Raw genomic sequence first — 18,589 nt, 5'->3', positions numbered from 1 at the left:
GTTTAGTGTACCTGTAAGTAGGATAAGGAGAGAATTAAAATGAAATGATTGTCTTTTTCTTCTCCATTTCTTGTTTTCCTGTGAACTAACACTAATGATATCTTTTTCACTCCTTACGTGTGCTAAGTGCTAAGGCTCAAGCCAGTTTCTTCTTTGCGCCTGAAGGCTTTTGTTAGAAGCTGAGGCTGGGCACAGTGGTTGACGCCTGTAATCCCAGCACTTTGGGAGGCCAAGGAGGGCAGATCACTTGAGGTCAGGACTTCGAGACCAGCCTGGCCAACATGGTGAAACCTCTTCTCTACTAAAAATACAAAAAAAAGTAGGCAGGCATGGACCTGTAATCGCAGCTACTTGGGAGGCTGAGACAGGAGAATCACTTGAACCCGGGAGGTGGAGGTTGCTGTGAGCCAAGGTCATGCCACTGCACTCCAGCCTAGGCAACAGAGCAAGACTCCGTTTCAAAAAAAAAAAAAAAAAAGAAAAAAAAGGGACTGAGATGCAGCATATAACAACGATGATAATGACACCTACAGTGCCGGGGCAAAGTTCTCAATGCTTTGCCTGGGCTTATTTAATCTTTACAACAACCCTATGGGCTGATGCTATTATTCATAGTTTATAAAGGAGAAAATGGAGGCACAGAGAAGTAAAGCAACTTATTTAGGGGCACACAGGTAATAAGGAATATCCAGACCCTCAGCCATGATTCTGGCCTTCCTTAGCCCCAGCCTAGCTTTAGCATTGAGACTGAGATTACAGTGGGCCTGGCCACCCTCCCTCACCGTGGAATCAAGGGAAGGCCAGGAGAAAGGAGGATAAAAGTGAAGAAATAGGGTACAGAAGAAGGAGAGAAGGAAAAGGAATCACAGTCCCTCAAAAAACAACCTAAGGCTGGGCGTGGTGGCTTGCGCCTGTAATCCCAGTACTTTGGGAGGCCAAGGCAGGCAGATCACCTGAATTCGGCAGTTTGAGACCAGCCTGGCCAACATGGTGAAACCCTGTCTCCACTAAAAATACAAAAATGAGCCAGGCATGGTGGCAGACACCTGTGGTTCCAGCTACTTGGGAGGCTGAGGCAGAAGAATCTCTTGAACTTGGGAGGTGGAGGTTTCAGTGAGCCGAGGTTGTGCCACTGCACTCCAGCCTGGGTGACAGAGTGAGACCCTGTCTCAAAAACAAACAAACAAACAAACAAACAAACAAAAAACCTCAAATACTCCAACCTAAGTCATTCTTTTCTATTCCTTTTTGTTTTTTATTTTTTAGAGACAGCATTCCCCTCTGTCATCCAGGCTGGAGTACAGTGGTGTGATCATAGCTCACCATAGCCTCCAACTACTGGGCTCGAGCAGTTCTCCTACCTCAGCCTCCCGAATAGCTGGAACTACAGGCATGTACCACCATGCCCAGCTATAATAATAAAAATTTTTTTGTGTGTGTAGAGACAGGGTCTTGCTATGTTGCTTGGGCTGGTCTTGAACTCCTGTCTCAGCCTTTCAGAATGTTGGGATTACAGGTGTGAGCTACTACTCCTGGCCATTTTTTTCTATTCCCAATAAAAGAAACATTTACCCATTTTATAATTTTAAAGGTTTTGAAGCAGGAAACACCTAAGCTTAGATCAGTTTTTTGCTTTTATGTTTTTCATCTGACATCTTTCCTGTTCTTTCTTCCTCCTTTGTTCACCAAATAGATATATTCTGTGTACACATTTCTCACTTTTGTTTGGTATCATCTTAACATTTTGGTGTTTAGTTCAAGCTGTTATTGATAAAGTTGCTTAGAAAAGCATCATTGTTGGCCGGGCATGGTGGTTCACGCCTGTAGTCCCAACATTTTGGGAGGACGAGGTGGGCGGATCACCTGAGCTCAGGAGTTCAAGACCAGCCTGGCCAACATGGTGAAACCCCTTTCTCTACTAAAAGTACAAAAATTAGTGGGGCATGGTGGCAGATGCCTGTAATCTCAACTACTTGGGAGGCTGAGGCAGGAGAATCTCTTGAACCTGGGAGGCGGAGGTTGCAGTGAGTCGAGACCATGCCATTGCACCCCAGCCTGGGCAACAAGAGCCACACTCCATCTCAAAAAGGAACGTGTCATTGTTTTGTGCCCTTTCTCTCCAATAAGCACTTAAAGGGCACAGTCCATGTTTTTTAATGTCTGCTATATCATCATATAAACAGCTTGTTTTATTTTATTTTTTTTTGAGACAGGTCTCACTCTGTCATCCAGGCTGGAGTGCCATCGTGTGATCATGGCTTACTGCGGCCTTGACCTCCCGGGCTCAAGCAATCCTCCTACCTTAGCTGGAACCATAGTTGTGCGCAACTGTGCCTGGCTGATTTTTTTTTGTTTTGTTTGAGATGGAGTCTCACTCTGTGAGCCACTGCACCCGGCCTTATTAAATTTTTTTTTTTTTTTTTGGTAAAAACAGGGTCTTCCTATGTTGCCCAGGCTGGTCTTGAACTCCTGGGCTCAAACGATCCTTCGACCTCAGCCTCCCAAAGTGCTGACATTATAGGTGTGGGTAAGCCACCACACATGGCCTACGCAGCTTGTTTTAGAAGTTTTCAAAAATTAGCATTATTATTTATGTTTCAAGATCTGATCCTATGGGTCTTAAACAGAATCCCCAAATCAGTGAGACTGGTATAGTGCTGAATAGTGTGTATGTATCTCTAAGACTCACAAGAGAATGATTTATAATTACATCAACTTAGTAATTGACCATAAGTGATAGCCATATAAAGTAGAATATCTTTTTGTTTGTTTCCTTCTTTTTTAAAAAATTTTAAATTTTATTTTGTCTTTACAGAAAGTAGAATATTTGATCTGGAAGATTCAATTTCTTGTTAAGTAGATATTCTTAAGAGGCCAAAGCAGTTAGCAGAAGATTCTCTGATGAGCATGAGGAATATCATATATTAGTATATTATATTTTATTACTTTTTATTATCCCTGACAGTCTTAGGCAGTAGAAGTGCCTGGCAAGTCCTGCTCCCAGAGATGATGCTTTGTTTATTCAGCTAATGATGTTCATCGCTTTTAGTCATTGTTGGATACATGCGGAAGAATGTTTATTTTCTAGCTCAACATTTGTTTTTTTTCTTTAAAGCTTCTAATTTCCATATTGCTATCTGATTTCAACACTGCAGCACTACAACCATTGGTTTTCTTGCATTTTCCATTCCTAGATAGAACATTCAATGTATTAATAATTTCTCTTGCTATTTCTGTTGGCCACCAGGGTAACATTTGTATTTCTATTAATTTTATAAATTGTTGTTCCCTATATAGTAAGGCCTATTTCCCCTTTGTACTTTTTAGTTTCCACCATGGAAACTAAACCACAACAGATCTTTCTTTGTCTAGGCCTTTATTATGTCTCATCGCCATACACTTGGTATCAGGCTTTGTTCCTAGCAGGGATTTATTGTCCTTTTTTTTTTTTGAGACAGACTTTTCGCTCTTCTTGCCCAGGCTGGAGTGCAATGGCACGATCTCGGCTCACTGCAACCTCTACCTCCCAGATTCAAATGATTCTCCTGCCTCAGCTTCCTGAGTAGTTGGGATTACAGGCATATGCCATCACGCCCGGCTAATTTTTTTATTTTTAGTAGAGACGGGGTTTCACCATGTTGACCAGGCTGGTCTCAAACTCCTGACCTCAGGTGATCCACACACCTTGGCCTCCCAAAGTGCTGGGATTACAGGGGTGAGCCACCGCATCTGGCCTATTGTCCTTTTTTTGACCAGTTACTATGACTCCCTGTCTTCACCCTTCTGATTAATACATTTTAATATTCATATTATATATTTAATTGTTTTGGGTTTTTGAGATAGTTATTCAACACAGATATGAGAAAAAGGGATTTTCATTAAAAGCAACTTGGTGGTATTTTCACATTTCAATAGAAAACTAGTTTCATTTTATATCCACTTCTACAGTTCCTCAATTACATAAAATTTGGTTGTTGTTTTCTTTCTTTCTTTCTCTCTTTTTCTTCCTTCCTTCCTTCCTTCCTTCCTTCCTTTCTTTCTTTCTTTCTTTCCTTCTTTCTTTCTCTCTCTCTCCTTCTTTTCCTTTCTTCCTTCTCTCTTTTCTCTTTTATTCCTTCCCCTCCCTTCCTCTTCCCTCCTCTCCCCTCCGCTCCCTTCTCCCCTTTCCTCCTCTTCTCTTCTTTTTCTTTTTTTTTTTCACAGGATCTTGCTCTGTCCCCTAGGCTGGAGTGCAGTGGCGCACTCCTGGCTCAGTGCAGCATTGACCTCCTGAGCTCAAGTGATCCTCCCACCTCAGCGTCCTAAGTAGCTGGGAATACAGGCGTGTGCTACCACACCTGGCTAATTTTTTCATTGTTTGTAGAGACAGGGTTTCACCATGTTGCCTAGGCTGTTCTCAAACTCCTGGCCTCAAGTGATCCACCCACCTTGGCCTCCCAAAGTGTTGGGATTACCAGCATGAGCCACTGGGTCTGGCCTGGTTGTAGTTTTCTGATTTACTATTAGATGAGATTATTTTTATTTGTGTAACCAAAGAGCATATTACATTTATGTATACTCTTCTTTTTGTAGAGTTAGCCAGTCAGTGGGTGTATCTGTGTGCCTGCAGGGCCAGGCAGGGAACCTAAGTGAGGAAAGTGAGCAGGGAAGTGAGCAAGGATGCAGCTGAAATTTCAGCATTGTCTCCACTAGGGGACACGAGGCCAGGGCTGTTGGTCTTTTGTTCACTGCTGTGTCTGCTCCGCACAGAGCAGTGTCTGTGACATAGTTGGTGCTCAATAAATATTTGTTGAATGAATGAGTGTGTCAAAAGGTCATCTAAGAAAGGCAGTGTGAATTTTTAAAGATTTCCAGATTTTGAAATTATGGCAGCTAGTTAAAAACTTTAAGAATTGTGCAGGTCACGTATGTTTATTGTGGCACTATTCACAATAGCAAAGACTTGGAACCAACCCAAATGTCCAACAATGATAGACTGGATTAAGAAAATGTGGCACATATACACCATGGAATACTATGCAGCCATAAAAAATGATGAGTTCATGTCCTTCGTAGGTACATGGATGAAGCTGGAAACCATCATTCTCAGCAAACTATCACAAGGACAAAAAACCAAACACCGCATGTTCTCACTCATAGGTGGGAATTGAACAATGAGAACACATGGACACAGGAAGGGGAATATCACACACCGGGGCCTGTTGTGGGGTGCGGGGAGGGGGGAGGGATAGCATTAGGAGATATACCTAATGTTAAATGATGAGTTAATGGGTGCAGCACACCAACATGGCATATGTATACATATGTAACAAACCTGCACGTTGTGCACATGTACCCTAAAACTTAAAGTATAATAATAAAAAAAAAAAAAGAATTGTGTGGGTCAAATAAAACATGTCTCCCAAGCTGCAGGTTTTTCCAGTTTATGTCCTTTAACCATATATTTCCTGTCATGTGCCATGGACACAGAGCCTTCTGAAACCCCAGTTAGATCAGGAAAGCCTGTAGGCCTCCAGTTTAGACTCCTGACATTATCTCCACCTGAGAAATGAGTGCAAATATCTAAAATAAACTACTGGCCTGGTGCAGTGGGATCACTTTGGGAGGCCTAGGCGGCTGGGTCACTTGAGGTCAGGATTGAGGTCAGGAGTTCGGGACTAGCCCGGCCAATATCGTGAAACCCTGTCTCTACTAAAAATAAAAAATTAGTCGGGCATGGTGGTGCACGCCTGTAATCTCAGTTACTATGGAGGCTGATGCAGGAGATGTCACTGGTTTATCTCCAGTTAGAACTAATGCTTCTTGGCTGGGTGCGGTGGCTCATATCTGTAATCCCAGCACTTTGGGAGGCTGAGGCGGGTGGATCATTTGAAGTCAGGAGTTTGAGATGAGCCTGACCAATATGGTGAAACCCTGTCTCTACTAAAAATACAAAAATTAGCCGGGCATGTTGGCGGTACCTGTAATCCCAGCTAGTTTTAGCAATTGATGTTACAATGAAATTATAGTTCTAGAAATTGGTAGTACTATTTTTATTTTTATTTTCAAGGTCGCTTAGAAACTGCTTTAAATGGATGGGCGCGGTGGCTCACGCCTGTAATCCCAGCACTTTGGGAAGCTGAAGCGGGTGGATCACCTGAGGTCAGGAGTTCGAGACCAGCCTGGCCAACATGGTGAAATCCTGTCTCTACTAAAAATACAAAAATTAGCCAGGTATGGTGGTGCACACCTGTAATCCCAGCTACTCAGGTGGCTGAGGCAGGAGAATTACCCGAACCCAGGAGGTAGAGGTTGCAGTGAGCAGAGATCGTTCCTCTGCACTCCAGCCTGGGCAACAGAGCAAGACTCCATCTCCAAAAAAAAAAAAAAAAAAAACCCCAAAGATTAATAGCTCATGTTATTATTTTCAGGATCTGGTGATGATACACGAACTTGGGGGCCACCTTTTGTTGGGACAGAAAGTACATATTATCTCAGTGTTAACCGAAATAAAAAAGTAAGAATATCATCCCTTTTTTGCTTTTTGTGTGTAATTCTCTTGTAATAGCAAAACTGTTGATATCATTGTGGCTTGTTTTTTTCTTCCTTAAAAAAATTAAGATGTAACTAATATTTCAAATAAATTAAACTTCTATTCATTTACCATTCACTAAGTAGAAACAATGGAGCTTTTTACTACTCTTTCTTACCTACTAAGTAACTTAGAACATTTCATAAGAATTTATAATGGAAATAATTTTATGAAATAGAAAAATTATTTGATTCCTTACATTTGTTATTATTAGGGAATAATTGCCTAACACTCGGTATTATACTTTAAAAACATCTCCTATCATCCTTGTTAGCATATTAATATATCCTCATGGTAAATAGAATCAGTAAAGATGATTTAAATATTTCTTCATGCATAAAATAAATTTAAGAGGATGATCTATGATATGAATGGCTTTCTTGTCAGCAATAAGAAGAACTTTCATGGCTGGGCACAGTGGCTCATGCCTTTAATCCCAGCACTTTGGGAGGCTGAGGCAGGCGGATCACGAGGTCAGGAGATCGAGACCATCCTGGCCAATATGGCGATACCCCGTCTCTACTAAAAATACAAACATTAGCTGGGCGTGGTGGTGTGTGCCTGTAATCCCAGCTACTTGGGAGGCTGAGGCATGTGAATCGCCTGAACCCGGGAGGCAGAGGTTGCAGTGAGCTGAGATCGCGCCCCTGCACTCCAGCCTGGGTGACAGAGCAAGACTCCGTCTCAAAAAGTAAAAAAAGAAAAAAAGAAAAACTTTTATGATAGTATTTTAATATACATACTTTATTTCTTTTTTTAACTTTTTATTTTAGATTCAGGGGATACATGTGCATGTTTGTTATGTGGGTATATTGCATAATGGTGGGGATTGGGCTTCTTGTGTTTTGGTCATCGAAATAATATATATATATATATATTTTTAATTTTTAGAGTATTGCTGTTAATATCAAGGATCCAAAAGGGGTGAAAATCATCAAAGAGGTACAGTATGATGTATAGAAAGCATCCTACCACCTAGGTTATAATTAGGGATTGGAATATCAGAGCAAAAGTGTTTTAAAACTCAATTTTATGGGTGATCTGTACGTTTGCAACAAATACCTTTTAAGTATTTACTTTGATTTGTATACTTCTTTGTAAGTGTGATGTGCTTTAAATTTTTTGTATATTGTGTATCATTATGGTGCTAGCTACTATTGACTGAGCACCAACTCTGCAGCAAATCCTGGGCTTGGGCACTTTGCTCACATTATCTCCTCTAATCCTCAGATTTTACCTTGTAAATGAAGTATTGAAATCTCATTTACATAAAAGGGAATTGAGTTTCCTGGTGCCTAAGTGATGCTCCAAGATTCCCTAGCTAGTATGGGGAAAAGCTGACATTTGGATCTGGGTCACATCACTGGAAAGTCCAAGCTTTCTCTAACCCTTACTCAGATGACCAATATATCCAGACCTGATCTGAGCATCTTTCTTAGAGGAGCTGGAAGGCACAGTGGTTAAATTAAGGGTGGATACCTTTGCATGGGATTTGAATCCTGCCTTCTGTGCTTACTGGCTATATGACCTCAGACAGGTTACATAACTTCTTTGTGTCTCAGTTTCTTCATTAGTAAACTGGAGGTAATAATAGTACCTACTTTCTTTCTTTTTTTAGAAACAGTCTCGCTTTGTTACCCAGGCTGGAGGGCAGTGGCATGATCTCAGCTCACTGCAACCTCCACCTCCTGGGTTCAAGCAATTCTCTTGCCTCAGCCTCTGGAGTAGCTGGGATTACAGGTGTGCACTAGCACACCTGGCTAATTTTTGTAATTTTAGTAGCAATGGGGTTTCACCATGTTGGCCAGGCTGGTTCGAACTCCTTACTTCAAGTGATCTGCCTACCTTGGCCTCCAAAGTGCTGGGATTTACAGGTGTGAGCCACCGTGCCCAGCCCAATAGTACCTACTCTCTAGGGTTGTTGTTAGAATTGAGTTAGTCTGTGTAAAATGTGTAGACGAGTGCTTGCCACATAGTCAGCACTCATGAGGTATTAGCTGTTATTATTTCCTATGTTCCTGATGTTGGATTCATCATGTGGGATAAACCTTGTTTGCCATCCTTGTTAAGGTTTAAGTTGAATCTAATGGATGTACAGTATTCTTCTGCATTCGGGGGATTGGTTCTACTAGAACCTCCACATATACCAAAATCTGTGCATACTCAAGTCCTGCAGTCGGCCCTGTGGAACCTGCTTATACAAAAAATTGCCTGTCAGGGTACATGGGTTTTGCATCCAGTGAATACTGCATTTTCCATCCACGTTTGGTTGAAAAGAATCCACCTAGGGGTGGACTTGCAGAGTTCAAACCCCTGTTGTTCAAGGGCCAACTGTACTTAGGGCTATTTGGTTAGAGAACCAAGTCTCAAACTTACTTATTTATTTAGAGACAGAGTCTTGCCGTGTCACCCAGGCTGGAGTGCAGTGGCGCGATCTCGGCTCACTGCAACCTTTGCCTCCTGGTTTCAAGCAATTCTCCTGTCTGAGCCTGCGGAGTAGCTGAGTCCACAGGTATGTGCCACCATGCCCGGCTAATTTTTATATTTTTAGCAGAGATGGGGTTTCACCATATTGGTCAGTCTAGTCTCAAACTCCTAACCTCAGGTGATCCACCCGCCTCGGCCTCTCAAAGTGCTGGGATTACAGGCGTGAGCTACCGCGCCTGGCCTCAAACTTTATTTTTTACCAAAACATTAACTTAGCTTCAATTGCTCTGCTGCTGCTTTAGGCTCTCTATCTCAGTTATTGAAAGATAATTTTTAATTATTAAGATCAGAATCAGGGACCATTCTTTTTAGTTCTGCTGGATCAATGCAGCCAATTTAGAATTTTTGTTAACTAGATATATTTTGAACCCAAAACTTGAAAATCATCCGGATCTTACCACTGTTTCTTCCCATATCTTTCCTGTAGCATAACTTAGGTTTGTTTCTGTTTTTCTTTTGAAACTTGGTTTGATTTTTCTAAATTGTTTTCCTGGCCTCAAGCAATCCGCATGCCTCAGCCACCCAAAATGCTGGGATTACAGGTGGGAACCACCATGGCCAGCCAATTGCTTTTAGGTAGTTATTACAATTAATAAGTTATGTATCTTACTATCTAAAGGAAAAATTATTTTTTCTCTAGTCTTTCATATTTCTGGTACAGATTTCTCTTCTGGCCTTAAGAGTAGCAAAAAATGCCAGGCGTGGTGGCTCACGCCTGTAATCCCAGCACTTTGGGAGGCCGAGGTGGGCGGATCATGAGGTTAGGAGTTCGAGACCAGCCTGGCCAACATGGTGAAACCCTGTCTCTACTAGAAATGCAAAAATTAGCTGGGCGTGTTGGTGCGTGCCTGTAGTCCCAGCTACTTGGGAGGCTGAGGCAGGAGAATTGCTTGAACCTGACAGGCGGAGGTTGCAGTGAGCCGATATTGCACCATTGCACTCCAGCCTGGGTGACACAGTGAGATTCCATCTCAAAAAAAAAAAAAAAAAAAAGGATTAGCAAAAATAACCCCTCTCCGTTTAGGCCTTGGTGGCTGTGATTGCTAATACAATGAGTCTAGTTTATAGAAACAGTTCCAAAGTATTACACAAGGCAATCAGCTGGATACATGAGAGCTTCAAAAAGTATGACTCCTTTGTCAGCTAGGCTAACCAAAAACAGGTTGTGTAAAAACTGAAACTCTGCCTAGAAAACCTATATGAAACTTAGTATTATTGTGGCAATATGATTTGATAACTTCTGATCATGTCTTATCCAATATTTCAGACAATTTTCTATGTTAATTAGTTGACAGTCACAATATCATTATTATGGGCATGTGTTATGGTCAGCAGAGCAATGCATGAGTTTTATTTTCCTATAACATTTTGTTATGAAAAATTAAAACATTCAGAAAAGTTGAAAGAATAATGAACTCTCATTTATCCTATGCCTAGATGAAACAAAAATATTAGAATTTTGCTATATAGCATGCAGTTTATTTTCTTTCTTTTTTTTTTTTTTTGAGGTGGAGTTTTGCTCTTGTCTCCCAGGCTAGGGTACAATGGTGCGATCTCGGCTCACTCCAACCTCTGCCTTCTGGGTTCAAGCAATTCTCCTGTCTCAGCCTCCCGAGTAGCTGGGACTTCAGGTGCCCACCACCATGCCTGGCTAATTTTTGTATTTTTTAGTAGAGACGGGGTTTCACCGTGTAGGTCAGGCTGGTCCTGAACTCCTGACCTCAGGTAATCTACCTGCCTCAGCCTCCCAAAGAGCTGGGATTGCAGGTATGAGCTGCTGTGCCTGGCCAGCCTGCAGGCCTGCAGTTTATTTTCTTTAGAGCTTGTAGTAAGTGTGTTTTTTTTTTTTTGTTTTTTTTTTTTTTTTTTTTTTTTTTTTTTTGAGACAGTCTCACTCTGTTGCCCAGGCTGGAGTGCAGTAGTGAGAATTTGGCTCACTGCAGCCTCCACCTTCTGGGCTCAAGCAATCCTCCTTCTTCAACCTCCTGTGTAGCTGGGACTACAGGCATGTGCCACCATGCCTGGCTAATTTTTAAATTTTTTGTAGAGACGAAGCCTTGGTATGTTGCCCAGGCTTGTCTTGAACTCCTGACCTCAAGTGATCTATCCCCCACTACTCAGCCTCACAAAGTGTTGGGATTACAGGTGTGAGCTATTTGGCCTGGCCAATTACTGTGTTTTTTTTTTTTTTTTGAGATGGAGTCTCACTCTGTTGCCTCAGGCTGGAGTGCAGTGGCACGATCTTGGCTCACTGCACCTCCACCTCCTGGGTTCAAGTGATTCTCCTGTCTCAGCCTCCTGAGTAGCTGAGACTACAGGCACGTGCCACCACGTCCAGCTAATTTTTGTAGTTTTTGTAGAGACAGGGTTTCGCCATATTGGCCAGGCTGGTCTCGAACTCCTGACCTTAAGTGATCTGCCTACCTAGGCCCTCCAAAGTGCTGGGATTTACAGGTGTGAGCCACTGTGCCCAGCCAATTTATTTAAAAAAGATTTTTTTTTTTTTTGAAGCAGGATCTCACTCTGTCACCCAGGCTGGAGTGCAGTGGCGTGATCTCGGCTCACTGTGACCTCTGTCTCCCAGGTTCAAGTGATTCTTGTGTCTCAGCCTCCCGAGTAGCTGGGATTACAGGCATGTGCCACCACACCTGGCTCATTTTTTTGTAATTTTAGTAGAGACAGGGTTTTACCATGTTGGCCAGGCTGGTCTTGAACTCCTGACCTCAAATGATCTGCCCTCCTCGGCCTCCCAAAGTGCTGGGACTATAGGTGTGAGTCACTGCACCTGGCCCTTTAAAAACATTTTTAAAAGTATGTAGTCACAATTGAAATTTTGGGAAAAAAATTTCCCAATTATTTGTAAAATTTCTGTAAAATTAAGGTTTACAATGCTGCATTGTCCTGTAATTCCCGTAACAGCAGTCTGGGCATCACAATCTGGATTTTGTTCCTGACAGTTCCTGGTTTACTGGGCTATAGTTTAGTAGCCTGAAGAAAAAACTCCAGTGGTTCTTAAATACATTTAAAACTCTTTGGGAAGAATGCATCTGAAAGGTGTGAAAACATTTCAGAATCCTGCTTAAGTGCGTTAAGTGCATGTTATAATGAGGAATATTACATAATAATAGGGATGCTGAGTAGTAGAGACATTGTGTTTAGGTCTGTTTTTGGAGACAAAGTCTAACAGTCTCCCAGGCTGGAGTGCAGTGGCGCCATCACGGCTCACTGCAGCCTCAATTTACCGGCTCAAGTGATCCTCCCACCTGAGCCTCCCGAGCAGCCGGGACCGTAGGTATGCACCACCGTGTCTGGCTAATTTTTGTAGAGATGGGATTTTGCCATGTTGCCCAGGCTGGTCTTGAACTCCTGATCTTGAACTCCTGGGCTCAAGCAGTCCACCTGCCTTGGCCTCCCAAAGTGCTGAGATTAGAGGAGTGAGCAACCACACCTGGCCTATTTAGTTTTCTTGTAAAGGTTTAAAAAATGTTTTTCATTGATTTAGTGTACTTACATTCTAATTTTTCTACCTAATCTTTTGAGAATCTATTTGGACAGACCATGTAGTCTAGATATTTATTACATTTGAAGGATGCAGAATCCATTCTGCATGTACTTACATGTACTTACAAAAACTTTAATAGCCATTATTTTACTGACAGTAATGCTTTAAGTAGTTGACCAGAACTTCTATGTTTATCTAATTTGCTTCATCAGTCCTGTGATTTTTCTGAGCTATTACAAAGGGAGAATCAATTGTGTAAAGTTAAAATTCTATCATGTGGGGATTTGTTGAGTGGAAGTCTGACTCATGTTCACCTCTTCCATCAGCTTGCAGCTGTTTGTGATGTGTTTGTGGAAAACTATGTCCCTGGCAAACTGTCTGCAATGGGCCTGGGATATGAAGATATAGACGAGATTGCTCCTCACATCATCTATTGTTCCATCACAGGTATTTCAACCCCACACCCTTGTCAGTTAAAAGGTTTTCCAGTTTCTGTGTTTTCTTATTGCTATAAGAAAACCTTTGCTGGCTTTTTTTTTTTTTGGAAGTTATTCTGTTTTCCTTTTTCCAAGGCCGTTTAGGTTGCTGAACTTACTTTTTTCTTTTTACTTTTTTTTTTTTTTTTGAGACAGAGTCTTGCTCTGTTGCCAGGCTGGAGTATAGTGGCGCGATCTCGGCTTACTGCAACCTCTGACTCCCTGGTTCAAGCGATCTTCTGCCTTAGCCTCCTGAGTAGCTGGGATTACCAGGCACGCGCCACCATGTCCAGCTAATTTTTGTATTTTTAGTAGAGACGGGGTTTCACCCTGTTGGCCAGGATGGTCTCAATCTCCTGACCTCGTGATCTGCTCTCTTCAGTCTCCCAAAGTGCTGGGATTACAGGCGTGAGCCACCACGTCCGGCCTTGGCTGCTGAACATTATTAAGGAACATTAACCTAAATGAATATTTTCATAAATTTATTGGCTATTCGTATTTCTTCTTTGAATTGTCTGCCTATAGTTTTGCTAATTTTTATGTTGATGTTTTACAAATGTTTACAAAATACTGTTATTAACTCTTGCATAGGTGAATTTACAGTTGAAAACAATTCTTTTTTTTTTTTTTTTTTTTGAGACAGAGTCTCACTCTGTCGCCCAGCCTGGAGTTTAGTGGCATGATCTCGGCTCACTGCAACCTCTGCCCCTAAGTTCAAAGGATTCTCCTGCCTCAGCCTCCTGAGTGTCTGGGGTTACAGGTGCCTACCACCATGCCTGGCTGATTTTTGTATTTTTAGTAGAGACAGTGTTTCACCATGTTGGCGAGGCTGGTCTCTAAATCCTGACCTCAGGTGATCCACCCACCTTGGTCTCCCAAAGTGCTGGGATTACAGGCATGGGCCATCACTCCTGGCCTACAGTTGAAATGTTAATTGGCTTTAAGATAATAACATAGGAACCCAAGGTATCCCTTCAATATATTCAGAAGCACTAAGCCAAAGGAAGGAAAAGAGTGGCATAAAGTCTTCCAATTGTTCAGCCCTTGCCAGTGAACCACTTATATATGCATGTATGTGTATGTTTAGGCTAAAGGGAAAAGGTCACGGTGTTACTTAGTTTTCTATATAAGTACTTAACTCTTAATTAGGGATGCAATAGAGAAAAGTGACTCATAACATAAAATGTTATATTAATAGTTTGCATCAGAAAAATTCATAATATTTTAAGTTTTTACTCAGTCATCCACCAAATATTTACTACAAGCCTATGATCTTCCAGGCAATAGACTCAGATTCTGGAATATAGGAGTGATAAAAATCCATCTATGCTCTCTAGAGCATTTATATGCTAGGTTAGGGTGATAGATAGTAAATAAATAAGCACTTTTGTTTTTGTTTTTGGTAACTGAGTCTGGTAGTTGGCAAGGGGGTGGGGTGAGGATAAGTTATTTCATACTGGTAGGTGAGAGAATGCCCTACCCATATGGTGACATTTGAGTAGAGACCTGCATGGGGTAAAGGAGTGAACCACATAGCTACCGGCGAAGAGGGTTTTAGGCAGGACAACACCAAGTGCACTAGCCACCACACCCGGGTAATTTTTTTGTGTTTTTCATAGAGATGAGGTTTTGCCATGTTGGCCAGGCTGGTCTTGAACTCCTTGCCTTATGTGATTGTGTTATTCTATTCCCAGTTCCACCTGTAATGCAGAGCACATGATAGGGGTTCTACAGCCAACAGCAGTTTCTTTTTTGGAGGCAGTGTATCTCTCTGTTCCTCAGGTTGAAGTGCTTTGGTGCAATCTCAGCTCACTGCAACCTCCACCTCCTAGGTTCAGGTGAGTCTCCTGCCTCAGCCACCCGAGTAGATGGGATTACGGGCATGTACCACCTTGCCTGGCTAATTTTTGTATTTTTAGTAGAGATGGGGTTTCACCATGTTGGCCAGACTGGTCTTGAACTCCTGACCTCAAGTGATCCACCCACATCAGCCTCCCAAAGTGTTGGGATTACACGTGTGAGCCACTGTGCCTGGCCCTGATGATTAACTTCTGTACTGAATGACAGGTTCTGTACTTGGTAGATGATTCTTGGCCACTAGATCTCACTTTTAAAAATGTGCTGTTTTATAGATCCATAATCATATTTTCATTTTTCTGTCTAAACAATATTTATATGTGTGACAGAGTGAGGGAGACATTTTTTTCCATCAGAATCTTGTAATCTAATGGAAATGTTGAGGTTTAAAATCTTAATATAGGTAAATTATCTTCTGAATTATCATATTACCATAAAAACGCTGCATAGCCAACAAATGCAAAATGCTATATGACAATAAGCATTTATTTCTGTTTCCCATGTCTGTGGTTGGCTGGGATTCAGTTGATACAGACTGGTTAGGTTTGGCTCCAAGTTGTGCATTGGGAGATTGGTATGCTCTGCATGTCTGTTATCCTCCTTGGATCAGTGGCCACCAAATGCATCTCCCCTCATAGGGAAAGGTGGAGTGCAAGAGAACAAGCCCATTTTCACCAGTGTGTTTAAAGCCTGTGCTCCCAATGCATCTGCTAACAAATGGAGTATTTGTCAAAGCAAGTCACATGGCCAAGTCCAATACCAATGGGTGGTGAAATACATTCTGTTTCAGAGGGAGGAACTACAAAGTCACATGGCATAGGGTGTGGGTTTCGAGCAGGATGACAATTGAGAATAATAATACATTTTATCACATCATCGAGTCAAAAAAAATGTTAGTCTACTTGGGAAGCCCACACTTCCTAATGATTCACATTTATAACTAACTGGTTAGGGTCAAATGTTCTTCTGGGCCTTGACTTAATGATTAGAGAGTCTCTAAGTTTTCTTACAGTTCTCAAATTCTGTATTAAAATTTTAGTGTGGCGAAATGGCATTGGAGATAGATTATATAATTCAGTAGTTCTCAGACAAGGAAGAATGGTTCTATCATGTGCTTTTTAGTGATATAATGGAGGAATGAGAGGGTGATAGGCGGATATGTGTAGTCTGAAAACGTACCTCTCATTTTTCTATAATCTCCTAATTCCCACCTCCTGACAGTTATTAGAATAACATCTATATACTCCGTTCTCCTTTATTTCCTGATAATGAAACAGATCCAGACCTAAGGTCACACAGCTATTTAATAGCAGATGGGTTTAAAACTCAGGCTTCTTGTCTTAGTAGTAAATGCCTCTATGCTTTCCATACTTAGACATATCAATAAGTAATGACATAGATTTTGTAATTAGGTGACACTGAACAGTGCTACTTGAGAATAATATATTTTTGCCATTTTCTTTCGTTTGTTAATTTTATTTGCAATAGTGGAAGTCATGAACAAACTTATTAGTCAGGGAGTCTAAATTTCAACAGATTCTTCTGGAAGCCAAAGTCATTCATGAGTTGTGAGTTTGTGTGCATATAAAGCAAGGTTCATCTCTTTTTTTAAAATTTGATTTTCTTGGCTGGGCGTGGTGGCTCACGCCTGTAATCCCAGCACTTTGAGAGGCCGAGGCGGGCGGATCACCTGAGGTCAGGAGTTCGAGACCAGCCTGACCAACATGACAAAACCCCCGTCTCTACTAAAAATACAAAAATTAGCTGGGTATGGTGGTGGGTGACTGTAATCCCAGCACTTTGAGAGGCTGAGGCGGGCGGATCACCTGAGGTCAGGAGTTCAAGACCGGCCTGACCAACATGACGAAACCCCGTCTCTACTAAAAATACAAAAATTAGCTGGGTATGGTGGGTGACTATAATCCCAGCTACTTGGAAGGATGAGGCAGGAGAATTGCATGAACCTAGAGGCAGAGGTTGCAGTGAGCCGAAATCATGCCATTGCATTCCAGCCTGGGTGACAGAGTGAGACTCCACCTCAAAAAAAAAAAAAAAGCTTGATTTTCTTGGTAATCAGTGTGTCTGTCTGTGTGTGTGTGTTTTTAAATAAGACTGATTACATCAGTCTAAAGTTGCACATGTTGTGATTGAGATCCTAGACTTTCCTGATATTTCCCAATGGTATTGCTCTCTTGTCAGTGCTGTCCAAGCCCAAATAGTTTGTTCTCACTCACATGTTGGCCCTATTGCTGATGAGAGTAATCTTAGAATGGCTGGGAGGTTGACTTTAATGCACTCTGACAGTTCTGTGGTTGAAATTGCCTCAGTCTATGAAATCTGGTCTGCAGGACAAAAATGCTAGAGTGATCACAAGGGAGGAAGGACCTGATTATTTTTATTAGCATGGTCCTCTTATCATTTCAGAGGAAGCTGAGTATGCACATTAGGGGGCAGTGTTTAAACAGCTATTATTCACTAGGAATTATTTTTGTGAAAAGGGCAGTGTTTCCTGTGTACCACTGGGTAGGAAGATTCTCTGAAGGACATGTTTATATTTGTGAAGTGACCACTCTATATTTCTCTATACTTTTAGAAGTACAATGGTATTTCCCCTAACAATTTAATTTTAAGTTGTACCTTCTTTCCCTTGTATCTTCTGAACATGTTATTAATTATAAAAATTTAGCAGTAGGAATCCTCTCCACTACATTTTAAAATGTTATTTCTCCTGTTCTTGTTAATTTCATTACTCTTTCTTTCTGGAAGGATAAACATTTCATTATATTATTGACTAGACTGAGTTTGTAGTGGGAACACTGTACATGTCATTTAATGAAGTTTCTTTTTTTTTTTTTTAAAGGAAGAGGGTTTGAAAAGTGCCTTTTTTATTTTTGTGAATTCCTCAGGGACATTTCCTTAATCTCTATTTATATGGCATTACATAGAGTTAAAATCATACAAAATATATGTGTTTAAAATATGAAGACATACAAGGTAATGAATAGTACAAAATTCAAGAGAATGATTAACCCTGGGGAGTGGGGAGGTAGGATATGGGACAGGGAAGAGAGACCCACAGAATTTCAATTATATTCACAAAATAAACTGACTGGCTGGTACATGAGTATTCGTCATTCTGTATTTTATGATTTAAGTGAGAATAAAAGATTCAGAAATGCCCAAATAGCTCCCCTCCTTATTTCCTTCCTTTCTTCCCTTTCCTACCCCCAAACAACTATTTCTTGATCTTCTGTATATTCCTGGCTGTGTTGAGTGTTCAGGGCAAACAATGTAGACATTGTCCTTGCATTTTTAAGGAGCTGACAGCCTAGCTCAGAGACATTCTATAAACAAGTTAAAACATATAATAAATACAACATGTATTAGCAAACTATACTATTATGAAAGAATGAAATAGTACTGTGGTGGAGATTAACAGAGGAGGTGTTGCATGCTGTAAATAGGCTTGTCAGGGAAGGTTTTTTTTCGGGGGATAACATTTAAGAGACCTGAAGGATGACAAGGAGCCAGCCATGTAATGAGCAAGGGGAGAAGTGATTGAGGCAGAGAGAATACCATGTGCAAAGGCTCCGTGGTAGGAAAGATCTAGACACCTTTAAGGATCTAAGAGAAAGCCGAAGTGTTTGGAACACTAAAAACTGAGAGCAGTATGCTTGAAAAGATACTGCAGAGGTG

The 18,589-nt window shown here is 41.3% G+C and overlaps 1 protein-coding gene across 8 annotated transcripts in view; it reads left to right on the top strand.

The window, feature by feature from the left end:
• Positions 1-18,589, top strand: part of SUGCT (succinyl-CoA:glutarate-CoA transferase) — a 732,345-nt gene that overhangs the window by 58,434 nt on the left and 655,322 nt on the right. For all 8 annotated transcript variants that reach the window (XM_055347702.2, XM_055347701.2, XM_019030300.4 and 5 more), the window contains exons 4-6: positions 6,411-6,496; positions 7,463-7,513; positions 12,887-13,007. In XM_055347702.2, coding sequence (XP_055203677.1) covers positions 6,411-6,496; positions 7,463-7,513; positions 12,887-13,007 — 258 coding nt within the window. The remainder of the gene's footprint in view (positions 1-6,410; positions 6,497-7,462; positions 7,514-12,886; positions 13,008-18,589) is intronic.

Source organism: Gorilla gorilla, chromosome 6 (genome assembly GCF_029281585.2).
Source record: "Gorilla gorilla gorilla isolate KB3781 chromosome 6, NHGRI_mGorGor1-v2.1_pri, whole genome shotgun sequence".
In the NCBI taxonomy this organism is placed as follows: Eukaryota; Metazoa; Chordata; class Mammalia; order Primates; family Hominidae; genus Gorilla; species Gorilla gorilla.
The sequence above is the reverse complement of the archived record's forward strand: the minus strand, read 5'-3'. Positions and strand labels throughout refer to the sequence as shown.